The 12,925-nt window shown below is 25.5% G+C and overlaps 3 protein-coding genes across 5 annotated transcripts; 2 read left to right on the top strand and 1 right to left on the bottom strand.

Moving 5' to 3' along the window:
- Positions 1–90: 90 nt before the first annotated feature.
- LOC126904110 (protein transport protein Sec61 subunit gamma) lies at positions 91–2,283 on the top strand. Its single transcript, XM_050682834.1, has 4 exons — positions 91–251; positions 324–432; positions 490–592; positions 2,033–2,283. Exons 2-4 carry the CDS (start codon positions 339–341, stop codon positions 2,040–2,042), a joined length of 207 nt encoding a protein of 68 aa, XP_050538791.1. The 5' UTR covers positions 91–251; positions 324–338; the 3' UTR covers positions 2,043–2,283.
- LOC126904108 (CDK5 regulatory subunit-associated protein 3) lies at positions 2,244–5,248 on the bottom strand. 2 transcript variants are annotated; one of them, XM_050682831.1, is made up of 11 exons: positions 5,114–5,231; positions 4,996–5,022; positions 4,760–4,934; positions 4,460–4,698; positions 4,111–4,372; positions 3,961–4,052; positions 3,839–3,895; positions 3,181–3,327; positions 2,915–3,108; positions 2,683–2,854; positions 2,244–2,463 (listed from the first exon to the last, which is right to left on the bottom strand). In XM_050682831.1, exons 2-11 carry the CDS (start codon positions 4,996–4,998, stop codon positions 2,389–2,391), a joined length of 1,416 nt encoding a protein of 471 aa, XP_050538788.1. In that variant the 5' UTR covers positions 4,999–5,022; positions 5,114–5,231; the 3' UTR covers positions 2,244–2,388. The 2 variants fall into 2 exon arrangements, with proteins under 2 accessions (XP_050538788.1, XP_050538787.1); XM_050682830.1 differs by lacking the exon at positions 4,996–5,022 and having other exon boundaries at positions 5,093–5,248.
- Positions 5,249–7,868: 2,620 nt separating this feature from the next.
- On the top strand, positions 7,869–12,843 carry LOC126904216 (pH-sensitive chloride channel 2-like). 2 transcript variants are annotated; one of them, XM_050682997.1, is made up of 9 exons: positions 7,870–8,431; positions 9,561–9,741; positions 10,072–10,292; positions 10,388–10,470; positions 10,612–10,830; positions 10,922–11,077; positions 11,152–11,317; positions 11,546–11,711; positions 12,393–12,843. In XM_050682997.1, the coding sequence occupies exons 1-9, from the start codon at positions 8,304–8,306 to the stop codon at positions 12,630–12,632; spliced, it is 1,560 nt and encodes a 519-aa protein (XP_050538954.1). In that variant the 5' UTR covers positions 7,870–8,303; the 3' UTR covers positions 12,633–12,843. The 2 variants fall into 2 exon arrangements, with proteins under 2 accessions (XP_050538955.1, XP_050538954.1); XM_050682998.1 differs by lacking the exon at positions 11,546–11,711 and having other exon boundaries at positions 7,869–8,431; positions 12,393–12,550.
- The last annotated feature ends 82 nt before the right edge of the window (positions 12,844–12,925 follow it).

Consider the following 12,925-nt stretch of genomic DNA (forward strand, 5'->3'; position numbering starts at 1 on the left):
GCCGAAGAATGAATTTAGCGGTGCCAAAGAGATTGTATACTCACAATCTACTATTCTCCCAGAGAAATAGTAACGAAGCCGATGACGTTTCCAAATCAGTTGTTTACGTATACTATTATTGATAGGAATAATCATAACGTGTCACAAAACCCAACTATTTCTAGTCCATTTTAACAAGTCACTTTCTTACAAAATACATTTTGCGTTGGTTCACCATTGGAATTTACAGCATCTTATACCGTTTCACAAAAGTAAATAACTAAGCTATTCTTTTGATATATCTAACTCTATTTCCAAATTTATTAATTTTTTATTATCTATAGCCCTGAAAAATAAAAATGGATCAAGTAACCAAAGTATTGGAACCAGGACGTCAGTTCTCAAAAGACTCTGTGAGATTAGTAAAAAGATGTACTAAGCCTGATAGAAAAGGTAAGAATTTTTTTTTTTAAATATTTGTTTATTTTCAAATACAAGACTTTTTTTTAGAATTTCAAAAAATTGCCATTGCTACTGCTATTGGATTTTGCATTATGGGATTTATTGGTTTTTTTGTCAAACTTATTCATATACCCATCAACAACATCATTGTGTAAGTATTTTTCATGAAAATTATGTTTGATAAAATTAAAACTTAAATTTTGTTACTAAGAATAAGTCAAGACTTTATTGTTAAATAAATGTATCAATCATGTCTGTATTATTCATCAGAGGAATACAGTATTAGTATCCTGGACTCTACATTCTTAACTTTTATTTTTCTTAAAGTATACTTTAAGATAATTCTTATTCTAAACTAATTAAATGAGCTTAGTTGCATTTTACCACCTTTTATATATTTAATTTTTTTTTTTAATCTTTGTTTTTCTCTCCTGATTACAAATATATCAACTTTTTTTTTTTTTGAGAAAACAATTTGTTAGTAAGTTACAAGTTTACAATTTACTCAATTTTATATTACGTTTTTATTCCAAATTACCGTATATAACTACAAACTCAATTTACACTGAAATAGTAATTATTTTAAATTGTATATTATTCATATCAGTTTAAATAATGAATTTTTTATTTCATGAAGCGCTCAAGTCCATAGTCCCATAGGTAACTTAATACTATTTGACACCTCGAAAAGAGTTTAAATCTTGACCTTACAGTCTTGATATTGTATAATATTTATGTCATCATGATTTTACAAAACATTTACTAAAAATATATATTAATCAATATATTTTAAACCATGATAATCAAAAAAACTCCGTTTTTTTAAGTGTTTTTGGTTTGTTTATTCATCAACTTAAAAAATCTATAACTTATAAACTAATTATTTCTACAAATTTTTTTTGAATACTTGAAATAATCGTGTAAAAACAAACATTTAAAAAAAAAATTGAAATTTGTGATAGAGATGGTAAAATATTTGTTATTTAAATACATTACATAATCTTTAATTCTTATTTTTCTTTTATTAATTAATTTTTGAGTGATTTCGCATAATTGCTTATAATTATTGACATCACCAATGAACCCATGGCTCAAGAGATTTTTTTGTTGAATAAGCTAACTAACAATTTATTTTTATTAATAAATTAAAATTATTATAACTATCTAATGATATCCAATACAATTTCCCATTAAGTGTTACCGTTTTTATAATTGACCACTCTTAATTATCAAAGCTATCTAACCATATATATCTCAATGTTGTAATATAATCAAAAAATAAAAAAAGGAAATTTTTAATATATATTTTTACTAATATAATTCTTAATCTGCAATATTTTTTTAAATATTCAATATGAATTTGGCTTTGTTATTTTATACCTAATTTATAAATTAACCATTCTATACTTAATATCAATCAACCCTCCGTTCTAATTTTTCTTAAGTTGTTAATTAATTTATATTTTTTATATTAATTAAAATATTTAAATAATCGTAAGTTATCGATGAAAATAAATTAAAACTTAATTAAGTTGCTAAAATGAGTTAACTTCATAAGTGTAAAACTTTTAATTGTTTTTTTTTCTTTCAGGGGATCATAAACTGGAACAAATATGCTTTTCGTCTTATCAAATACAATATCTACAGATGTGTTATGTTATTAACTTCTGATTTTAAATATATATATTATGTATTATGTATCCTGAAAATGAACTCCTATTTTGTTCAATTTAGTGAATAGAGATTATGTATTTATTAAAAAAATTTTAAGTATACAAATAATGTATGATACAAAAAAATAAATTTGTTTATATAAAAGTAATATTTTTATTAAGAATAATAGTTAACATTTTTTATAATTCTTTATTCCTCAACAAATAAAAAAAGGAAGTAATTAAACATAATACACAAAAATATGTTTCTTCCTTTCTTCTTTCTAATATTAAATCATGATCCAAATAATGATGCTCCAATAATATAAACAGGACGATTTTTGTACTTTTTTGATATATCCATTTCAATCTAAAATAAAGAATAATAATTATAATTGTTTATAATTCATTATTCAACCTTAATTAAGTATAAATAGCGTAAAAATAATTTACAAATTTACAAGTATAATAATAGTAAATCTTTTGAATTTTCATTAAAAAAAAAGGAAAATTACTCAAATATTCAATACATAAAAAAAATAGAATATTAACTCCATTCATGGACAAAAATTTTAATTATAATATTTACTTCTTTTATAAGTTCCTTATTTTTTTGTTGAATTAATTTCAATTTTGGAACTAGACATGAATGTTCATTAGCTAATTCTTGTTTCTTATTGGTTACAGCAATTTGTGAGTTAATCATTTTTTCAATATTATTTATTTTTTGACTGAACAGTGATTCTAGTTTATTTAAATATCTAATACATTAAAAAGACATTATAGTTAGCAGTATTTAATAATACATTTATAAGTATTACTTTGGGGAGTGTTTTAAGTGTAAAAGATGTTGAACAATAGGATCATTAATTCTTTGTTTAATGAACTTAGTTATGTCTAACATAGCTGCTATTTCAGTTTTTGATTCATTTAATTCACCTCCAAGTTGAACAGAGAGCATAGAATTAGATTCATGAGATAGCTCTAACAATCTCATGCTCAAAAATGATCCCAACTGAAAAATTAAAAATCATTTTTTAGGATTTTATTAGAGCTAAAAATATGTGTTTAATGAATTTTTAGTTGCCTCTAATATATCATTCATGAATTCATTTCTTGTTTTATAATTGTCCAAAATTGTTAATGCTTCATTGCCTCTAGCCACATTACCATCTATCTGGGGACTTTCAACTATTATTCCACTTTCTTCTAATGTTATACCATAATCCACAGCCTAAAATAAAATTAATATAATAAAGCAAGCCAAAATGTCAATTTTACAATCCAATATAATTAGAAGACCCTTTTATATTGATCATACTGGAATGATCTTTTAAAGAGAATTTGTAATTTTAATTAAAATATTTTTATATGATCTATTGAAGGCTAATTAATTTTTTTTACAATGTTGATCGGAGATTAGATTTGTTTATTTCTATAATTAACAACAATTGAAGGGCCTAGAGTAACAACCAGGTAATTTGTTTGAAGCAATTAACAGAATTTTTTTTATTAAAAGCAATGATATAAGGTTTTTTGAAATTAAATATCTCCACTAAAAATTGAAAATCAATTTCTATACTGCATTAAGCAAAAAATATATATTTATTAATAACTAACAAAAAATTAAACCTGAATGGTTGTTATATTAAGCCCTTAAATTTACAATAATTCTTATTAAATTCAATTTTTTTAATAACAGCTTCATGAGAAATTTGTTTTTAAATAAAATGTATAATACTTACTTCAGATGGGTCGTTTAAATCACCCCAATCAATTTCTTCATCATCAACAGTAGAATCCTAAAAGCAAGGTATAATATAGATTAAACTTTTTTCTTTTAAGTTTCAAATCAAACATTATTTACCTGGTTAGTATCATCCATATTAATGACTGGTTCTTCTATTTTGCTTGGCTCTTCGCCATACAAATATTCATAGTATGTCGTATTACCATTACCTAAGATTTAACAACTAAATAATAATCTTATAAAATATTATATAATTTATTTAGGTACTTATAATATATTGTAGCATTGGTAAATTAGTATCTGTTCCTGAAATATGAGTTACAAATTTAGAAAAATAAATATTTCCTTTCTTTAATCTTTTTGCATTATCAACAACATCTTTATAAATTTCAGAAAGATCTTTTAATTTATCTACAAGTGTCCGTTTAATATTATCACCAACAATAGAAAATTGTTTACGCAATGTTTCCAAATCCTTTTTACATGTCTGAATACTTTTAGAATAGTCTTCAATTTTTTTATCACAGTCCTGTAAAATAAACAATTATAAGTGAAAATATATTAGGAATACACAGGTATAAGTGTTCATTTTTTTAACAACAGCAAAATTACTTACAGCCTGCCCTGATTGTGTTTTGGCTATTTGTTTTTTCATAGCTGGTATGTGATACTTGATATTTTGAACCATTAGATCAGCTGCTTCAGCTAAATAAACATTGTCTTTTAAATAAAGCCGCTCAATTTCTTGCCAGTCTTTCATCCTTTTAGAACCGTATGATCCAAATAAATTTTTTGAATCAGCTTCTGTTTCCTTAAGTATTTCAATAATGTGTTTACAATGAAAATAATTTATATCTACATAATAAAAAATATATATAGCATTAATTGATTCAAAAATTATTTTTAAATATCTTACATGTTCCTGACAGTAATTTAACTATTTCTTTATGTTCTGGCATATCTTGAATAGCCATATTTATTTTCTCTCTTATAGGTTGTACATATTTATGCCAATCTTTCTTACAATGTTTTCTACTCAAAAGCCATTCAATCAGCTTTTGAGCATGAATTTCAATTGGAATAGAGCTTTCCTATAAAAGTACACATTAAAAATAAAAATTAATTCAGAAATATGTTTACCAAACTACTCACCATAACTTAAAAAGTTATGGTTAAAAANGAGCTTTCCTATAAAAGTACACATTAAAAATAAAAATTAATTCAGAAATATGTTTACCAAACTACTCACCATAACTTAAAAAGATTTTTTAATTAAACAACAAAAAACTAAATATTTTAACAATCTTCGTTTAAATACATTTAAATTTTAACATAAATTCCACCTACAATACACGATATAATTTTTGCGAAAATAATAGTTTAGTGAGTACAATAAATATGATATGACATTCTATCAATTTAACCTGTTGGATATTACGTATAGTATACTAACAGTATTATCAGTTTATCACCATTTTGTTCTAGAGAAAAGATCTACATCAAAATTCATGTTAAACTGAAATTAAATTTTTAAAAAAATCAATATAATTTAATAATTACTAGTTCAAATTTTTTACTTTCGTTTTTAATTAAAATAATTTCAAAATTAAAAAAATCAAACTTTAAAGAAATAATAAATATATTGATTGAAGAAAAAGTGGTCACGTTTATGATGATGTGGCTAGATTTATCTTATAATAAAAATAACGGGGACAAGCTATTCATGTGTTCTTACTACTAATTCACAAATTATTCTACATTAATTAATAAACCATTAGGTTGTTTTATATTGAAGATTAAAGTCTTCAAATTATTGTCATGCATGATTAATAAGGTCGTGAAGATATAAATGCAGTTTTCCGCAGTATATATAACATAAGTCGAGTTTGTAATCGTAAATCATGCAAAAATGAAGTTTTTTTATATTCTACTAATTGAAAAAATTTTCTTTTATAAAGTAAAATACTAGCTAATAATAGTTTAACATAATTTTTTCAACTATGGATCATCGATTTTATTAAGACAATTTTAAGCCATTTAATAGGCATTTAAAAAGTATTATGAATTTTTATTCGTAATAATTTATATAATACTTTATAGTATTTTTATACTATTCAAATATATATAAATATATATGTAGTAGTGCTAAGTATTATTACTTTTTTTTTTTACTAAGCTTATTTTTAATTTATTTAAAGTTGAATTCGGTTATGGTATCATATTAATGTATTTGATATTGTATAATAGCTAAATTAATATTAACTGATTTAACATAAAAATGTTAAAAACATGACCTAAAATTTAACTACGTCGTATCAACACTGTAGTCATACACACAGCTATGTGTTAAAATTGCATAGCTAATGTGCCGTCTCATATTTTTTGTTAGTTCTCGTGTCTAGGATATAATCAAAAAATTTTCTTAATTATGTAATGATTAAAAATGAACTAACAAAGACGCCAACTTCACATTTCAATTAATTATTATTAAATTACACAATCATTATAATCAATGACAAATCCCGGGGGCAAAAAGGGCGAAGCTACCTATTGGCTATGTTTAACCAATATTTTAGATAAAAAATTACCTAAGAGAAGTCACTAATATTTTTTGTATTACATCCCCATTTAAAAATTTTGGGGACGCAACTAATCATATACAAAAGATCTTTTGAATGATAAAACAAAAAATTGAGTTTGACTTAAAAAAAACTTTTTTCCCCTTAAAAAAGTTTTGTATACTCGTATTTTACAGTAATCTTTTGTACACAAAACATAGTAAACAAAATACTCGTTATAATTTGTAAATAAAATTTAATCAAGTGATTTTTCATCTTAAACACACAATAAATGTTATAAGTTGAAACATATGATACACACAACTGCCTCTGTTGTAAGGATACGAATTATCTATAAGTGTTGTGAGAGTTTGTGAAAACCTATAAAAATAATTGTTCACATAAACATATATTTTATACTTAATTAAGATTAGACTTCTTAATTTATTTTCATCATATTTTTCCAGCTCATTCAAATTTTGGTACTACCCGAAATATATAAAAAAATGTTCAACTGTATGAATAATGTTCACTTTATTCTACGTTATAATTATTAAATAATTTTTTAATGTAGTCATATGATTTTTCTTTCTCAGAGTTTACAAGTATTTACACATAGGAACATAGTTAAAATATTTATAGAAGAACTTGATTGTATCTTTAATTTCATTCTACAAGTGGTATTCGTTATAATCATATGTTTCAACTTATAACATTTATTGTGTGTTTAAGATGAAAAATCACTTGATTAAATTTTATTTACAAATTATAACGAGTATTTTGTTTACTATGTTTTGTGTACAAAAGATTACTGTAAAACACGAGTATACATTGACTTTGTTATTATTTTACAGATATATACTAACCGTGATAAAAAATTAGTTATATTATCTATCATAAAAACTACCTAGTAATTTTATTACCATGTAATAAAATTTCATTTATGTTAATTGTATGACATACAATTAACATAAAATCTAGAGATAATCTGTCCTTTCTAAAATATGATATCACAAACTGAATTGTTTTACACATTGAAGCCTAAATAGTAAAAAACAAGTAGAGTTTTTCGTCAAATGTCTTATAATTATTTAGAGTAAAATGAATAAAATATACCTAATCATTATTCTTTCATTTTAATACGTTAGATTCATTATATGAAATTTATTCTACAAAATTTTACTGTTTATTGTGATCAATGTAGGCTAATCATTCCAAATAAGTTTTTATATTACGTTTTTACTTCTTTCTTTCTGTTCAACACAATACGCATATTTTAGATGGTTACAAAACATTTTTTACCGTTGTCACGCTGGTTTTTCACACACCTTGATCATCGTTCGTTAAATATTTAAATGTGTATGGTTGTTTGGGTTGCAATTGTTTTCACCGCCGTTATTATCTATACCATTTTATACAATAATTATATATATAATGTCTTTTGAGTAGGCATCTGTATAAAACAGAGCAACACTTGTTTGAACAAACTTGTTTGTCAAATTTTCGTATGCGGGCCGTTCTAGATTTTTTTTATTAATTAAGTAAATTTATTGCAACTACTGACGTATAAAGTAAACATTTCGATTTAACTGAAAATGCACATGATTTTCTCATTGTTTGAATCACTCAAATACATATTGCCGCTGCAAATACTATGATATGATACGTTAGATTTGATAATAGTCGCTGTTGTTTCGCGCATACGCAAACGCGCGCGAAACGCCAAGCGACACGCGACAAATGAAACGGAAAACAAAAACGACACGTTAATGATCCCATTTCAAATAACACATATTTGCTTGAACTTTTAATTGACGAATCAGCTGAGAATCAATCGTTTAATGAGCTTTTGGTGTAACGTCATCTACAGCTACAACTTCATCATAAAAACGTTGATTTACCATGATATTTCTGAATGGTGTTTCCGTGAATCGTAGATCATCTATCGAAGTCTTGTGCGGATCAAACCTGCTAACAGCGGCTGTTATTTTATACATAACGGTATTTTACCATTTTGGATCCATCCAAGCGTGAGTTGTTAATAGTAATATTACATTTTACTAAACCTTAACCTTGCGACTAATGAGAAACAAATGCTTTTAAACTGAGTAGATTTAACTTAACTTTAATAAAAAGTAATACGAGTTGAAACTATAGTCCCTCTTAAAAAATATATTGGGCGTCATTGGTATGTTAACAAGTTATTTTTTTTAGTTTAGATTGATTTCAGGGGATTTTAACCAGGAAATGCCCTGGAACACCAGTGTCGTGACGCACAATAAGTTGATAAACAAACTAGAAATTTAGGCGTTTGACAATCGCCTCATTGGCCAAATAAATATTATTTTCTTTAGTCAATTATGAGTGACTTTTTGATATTATATACGTTACGTTAAGATAATTAATACAAGACAACTTCATGGACTCGTCGATTCCTTAAAATGAACTTAATAAATAGAATTGTAATAGAAAACTTATACTACAAGTTGATAAAAATTGAGCCAAGACCAATATTTAATTTCTATTTCCATAATTATTTTTCATAAAATAGAAAAAAAAATCAGTGAATAAAGGATATTATTATGTACTCAATACTACTATTTATAATAACATAAATCGGTAAAAGAGACTGGAAAAAAAGTAAACAATATATCTTGCAGTTATGTTAAAATATGTATAGTTAGCTTACTAACTGAAAATTAACAACTGTAGAAAACAGTTCTAAAAATAGGAACTCATAACAAAAGCACTGCTTTGACCGTCTATACATACTAATTAAAAAAATTATATCAACGTTTTGTTTAAAAACTAATTTTGTAAATTTTCTTGGCCAAGCCTAGGTGTCTTCAATTAATGCCTTATGATGTTTGTTGTTCAATATTCACGGTAATTTCTGTACTATATACTTAACGTATGTAGTTCCTACTCTCAATACGTTAATTGAAAAATGACCTTGGTTATACATAATTTTATTTATTTGAAATTAGAGAAGTAGCTAAGGAAATAAGCTAAGACGACTTTAACTTAAAAATGAATAAAACCATTAAATTATAAGAGATAATACAATCACAAAAGTGTTGATCATTCCACATTCTTAGAAATAAAATTAATTCTAAGAACTCATTAATATTTAATGATAAATATTAATTCAAATTACAGAGCGTGCGGTGACGATGTATCTACAAATGAAAATAGTCAGGTAGAAATGCTAATGTGGTTAACAGACCCTTGTCGATATGATCGTTTGACAAGACCTATGCCCGCAAATGGAAGTGGACCCACGAGAGTGTCTGCTAGGGTATATGTTTATTTTTTAGGATCAGTAGAAGCTCAGCAACTGGTTAGTTAGTAATGAATCACTTATATAATTAATATGTTTGGAATTTTTTAGTAACGCGGCATAACTGAAGTCTATATAGGGATTTTGAATAAAACTAAAAAAATTTTTCAATTTTATTCAAGATTTCCTGGATGTTTGAATGTTTAATAAAAAAACGCTTGGTGGTAATAGTTTAAAAGAGCTCTTTGTTTAAGGAAGCCCATCTCATGAATCTTAGTCTGATACTTATTGGTTATTTAATAATAATGAAAATATTTTTTATTTAAAAATATTCAACTATCATATATTTTTTAATACATAAAATATTAGTTTTTTTTTTTTCATATATAGCAGTTCACTACTCATATTTTAATACGATATCGATGGTACGATAGTCGATTAGTATATTCTTCTTCTACTTTCCCCATACAAGGCGAGAACAAATTAAAAGAACGCGTATGGACGCCACACGTATATATAGTAAACGAACATGACTCAAATATAATGGGATCCGGCCGTCAAGATATTCTAGTCACAGTACAACCGGATGGCACAGTATTGTACTCAACCAGGTTGGTATTGTAATTTTATTAACTGGATTTAATTTTCTTAGATTTATTAAGATACAAACAAACAATCAAACATGATCAATCAATTTTAATTTCAGATTAAAAGTATCTCTACTTTGTATGATGAATTTACAGAAATTTCCGTTTGACGAACAAACTTGTCCTTTAATTTTAGAAAGTTGTAAGTAAGATTGTAGATAAATTATTAAATTAACCATCTTTATTGGTTATACTACGTTATGAAGTTTAAATCAATTTACCGATATATTATACCGTTTTTGATTTATCTAAATGGTTGATTTTTAATGAATATTTTAATTAGGGTCGTATAATAACACCCATTTAGAACTAGTTTGGGAACGCGATTCTCCAGCTATAGTCAATAGTAATTTGCGAATGACAGAATACAATTTGGTATCTATCTGGACTAATGCTACAATCAGCGAATACTCACTCATGTCTTCAGATGAAGAACGTAACGATGACGATTCATTATATTCACAAATAGCCATTGAACATGTTCATTATTACGGGAAATTCGGTACCGAAAAAATCAAATAATTCACATATATCATGTATTTATTAGTAAGTAAATATAGTTATAACGATTTCTTATTATGTTTTCCTTCAAGCTGGTAATTACAGCCAGTTGAGGGTTTACTTTGAACTAGAACGTGAAGTAGGTCATTACATAATGGATTATTACGTTCCAAGTATCTTGCTAGTAGTCGTTTCTTGGGTATCGTTTTGGCTGGATCCTAATGCTGTGCCTGGTCGTACTACCTTAGGTTTGTAGCTAATCAAATCTATACTTAAATTATAAATATTATAGGTAATTAAGTCAATCGCATAAACTATACAGGTACTAGCACAATGCTAACATTCATCACTCTATCCAGGAATACAGGCAGCTCGTTACCAAAAGTTTCCTACATCAAAGCTACAGAAATATGGTTCATTGTATGCACTATGTTTATATTTGGTTCATTAGTAGAGTTTGCTTTTGTTAACAGTATCTGGAGGCGAAAGTAAGCATAATATCTAATAAAAAATATTAGATATAACAAAAAGTGTCTACCACTGTCACAACTAAGAGGCGCAAAATAAATGAGTACAAAAAAAGTTATCAGGCCCTAAGATTATGATAATAATTCTTCAACGGAGATAATGCTTCGAATGTTCCTTGTATTTATTGAAGTACTGATGACTACTTTTTAATTGTAGATAATAATGTACATTAATTATTTTTTAAACAGTGAAAGTGTAGAATTAAAAAAAGTTACCAGTAAACATATTTTAAAATCAACTCTAACACCTCAAATGAAACGGAAATCAAAGTCTTCATCGATGGATAGTGGAATTGATAAATTTGGCTCTTCAAAAACAATTGAAAGTGATAGTAAAGAGAATAATAGATATTGTGTAGGTTTAAAATTAACAATTACTCATGAAAAATTTGTTGCTTAGCGAAGCCCGGGCAATGCAAATAGGTTAAGATTAGGAGAAAGAATAAGTACGAAAAATTGTAGTCAATCGTCATTTAATAAGTAATAATTGTTTAAATTCCGCTGTTGAAGTTTTTTGTATAATCATCTGTAATAAGTTCAAGCATTTTTAAAGTAAAAATAAAAAATTATTCACTTTGTTCGAATACTCCGGTGAAGCAAAATTTATTTTATTCGAATCTTAATATCTACTAAACATCACTTTATTTCGCGTTATTTGTAATTATTTATTTTAGGCGAGAGAAACTCTTTCCCTTATTTGTTAATTTTTTCTAATTAAACAAACAATCATTTGTTCAATAAATTAACTAGGTATTCCACTTTTATGTACTCTCTAAAATGTCGGCCAAAGTTTTCCAATAGGAAAATAGCGTTTTAATTACTAAAGTTTTTTCAGCACAACATTAGTGGAAACTAGAAAATTTTAAATAATTTTTTTTTAAAAACATTTTAATACATTATAGCAAATTATAGAACTAAATGATTCTCATTAGCAGTCTTAAAAAAAAATTTGAACTTTTACCAACTCTTTGCTCTGAGCTGTTTCAAATTATAAATATCCATAATTTTAATATTAATCTATTAATTTCTTTTCAAGAGGAGACACAGAAGTTTATTATCTGTAGAAGTATCTAATAATTCTATTATTAGTGCTGATCCCGAGCCAATTCAAAACATTTCCATTTCAGTACCCAGTCTTACAGACTCAAAGAACGGAGGATTTTTCACAATGACACCACAGGAAATTGCACAATGGATTGATCGACGTAGTCGAATTGCATTTCCAGTAGCTTTTCTTTTTTTCAATTGTATTTATTGGCTTTATGTTTATGTTTGAAGTCTATTACAATGAATGATTTTTAAATTTATCAACAATACAATAAATTTTTGACTAAGTTAATTAAAACAACAAATTGTATAATTTGATATTGTTAGTAAAACAAATAGAATAAAATAGAAAATAATAAAAAAGCATTAAAATATTTTTTTGCCGAGTGTAGAGCTAGTCAATTTAAATAAAAATGAAATATAATTTTTTAAATCAACAGCTTTATTTATTTAAAAAAACAAATCAACAATTAATAATTGTTTAAGTCTAAAATAACTTAACAATTATTTTTTCTAAATACA

Source organism: Daktulosphaira vitifoliae, unplaced genomic scaffold, assembly GCF_025091365.1.
Source record: "Daktulosphaira vitifoliae isolate Bord-2020 unplaced genomic scaffold, ASM2509136v1 Scaffold_4, whole genome shotgun sequence".
Classification (NCBI taxonomy): domain Eukaryota; kingdom Metazoa; phylum Arthropoda; class Insecta; order Hemiptera; family Phylloxeridae; genus Daktulosphaira; species Daktulosphaira vitifoliae.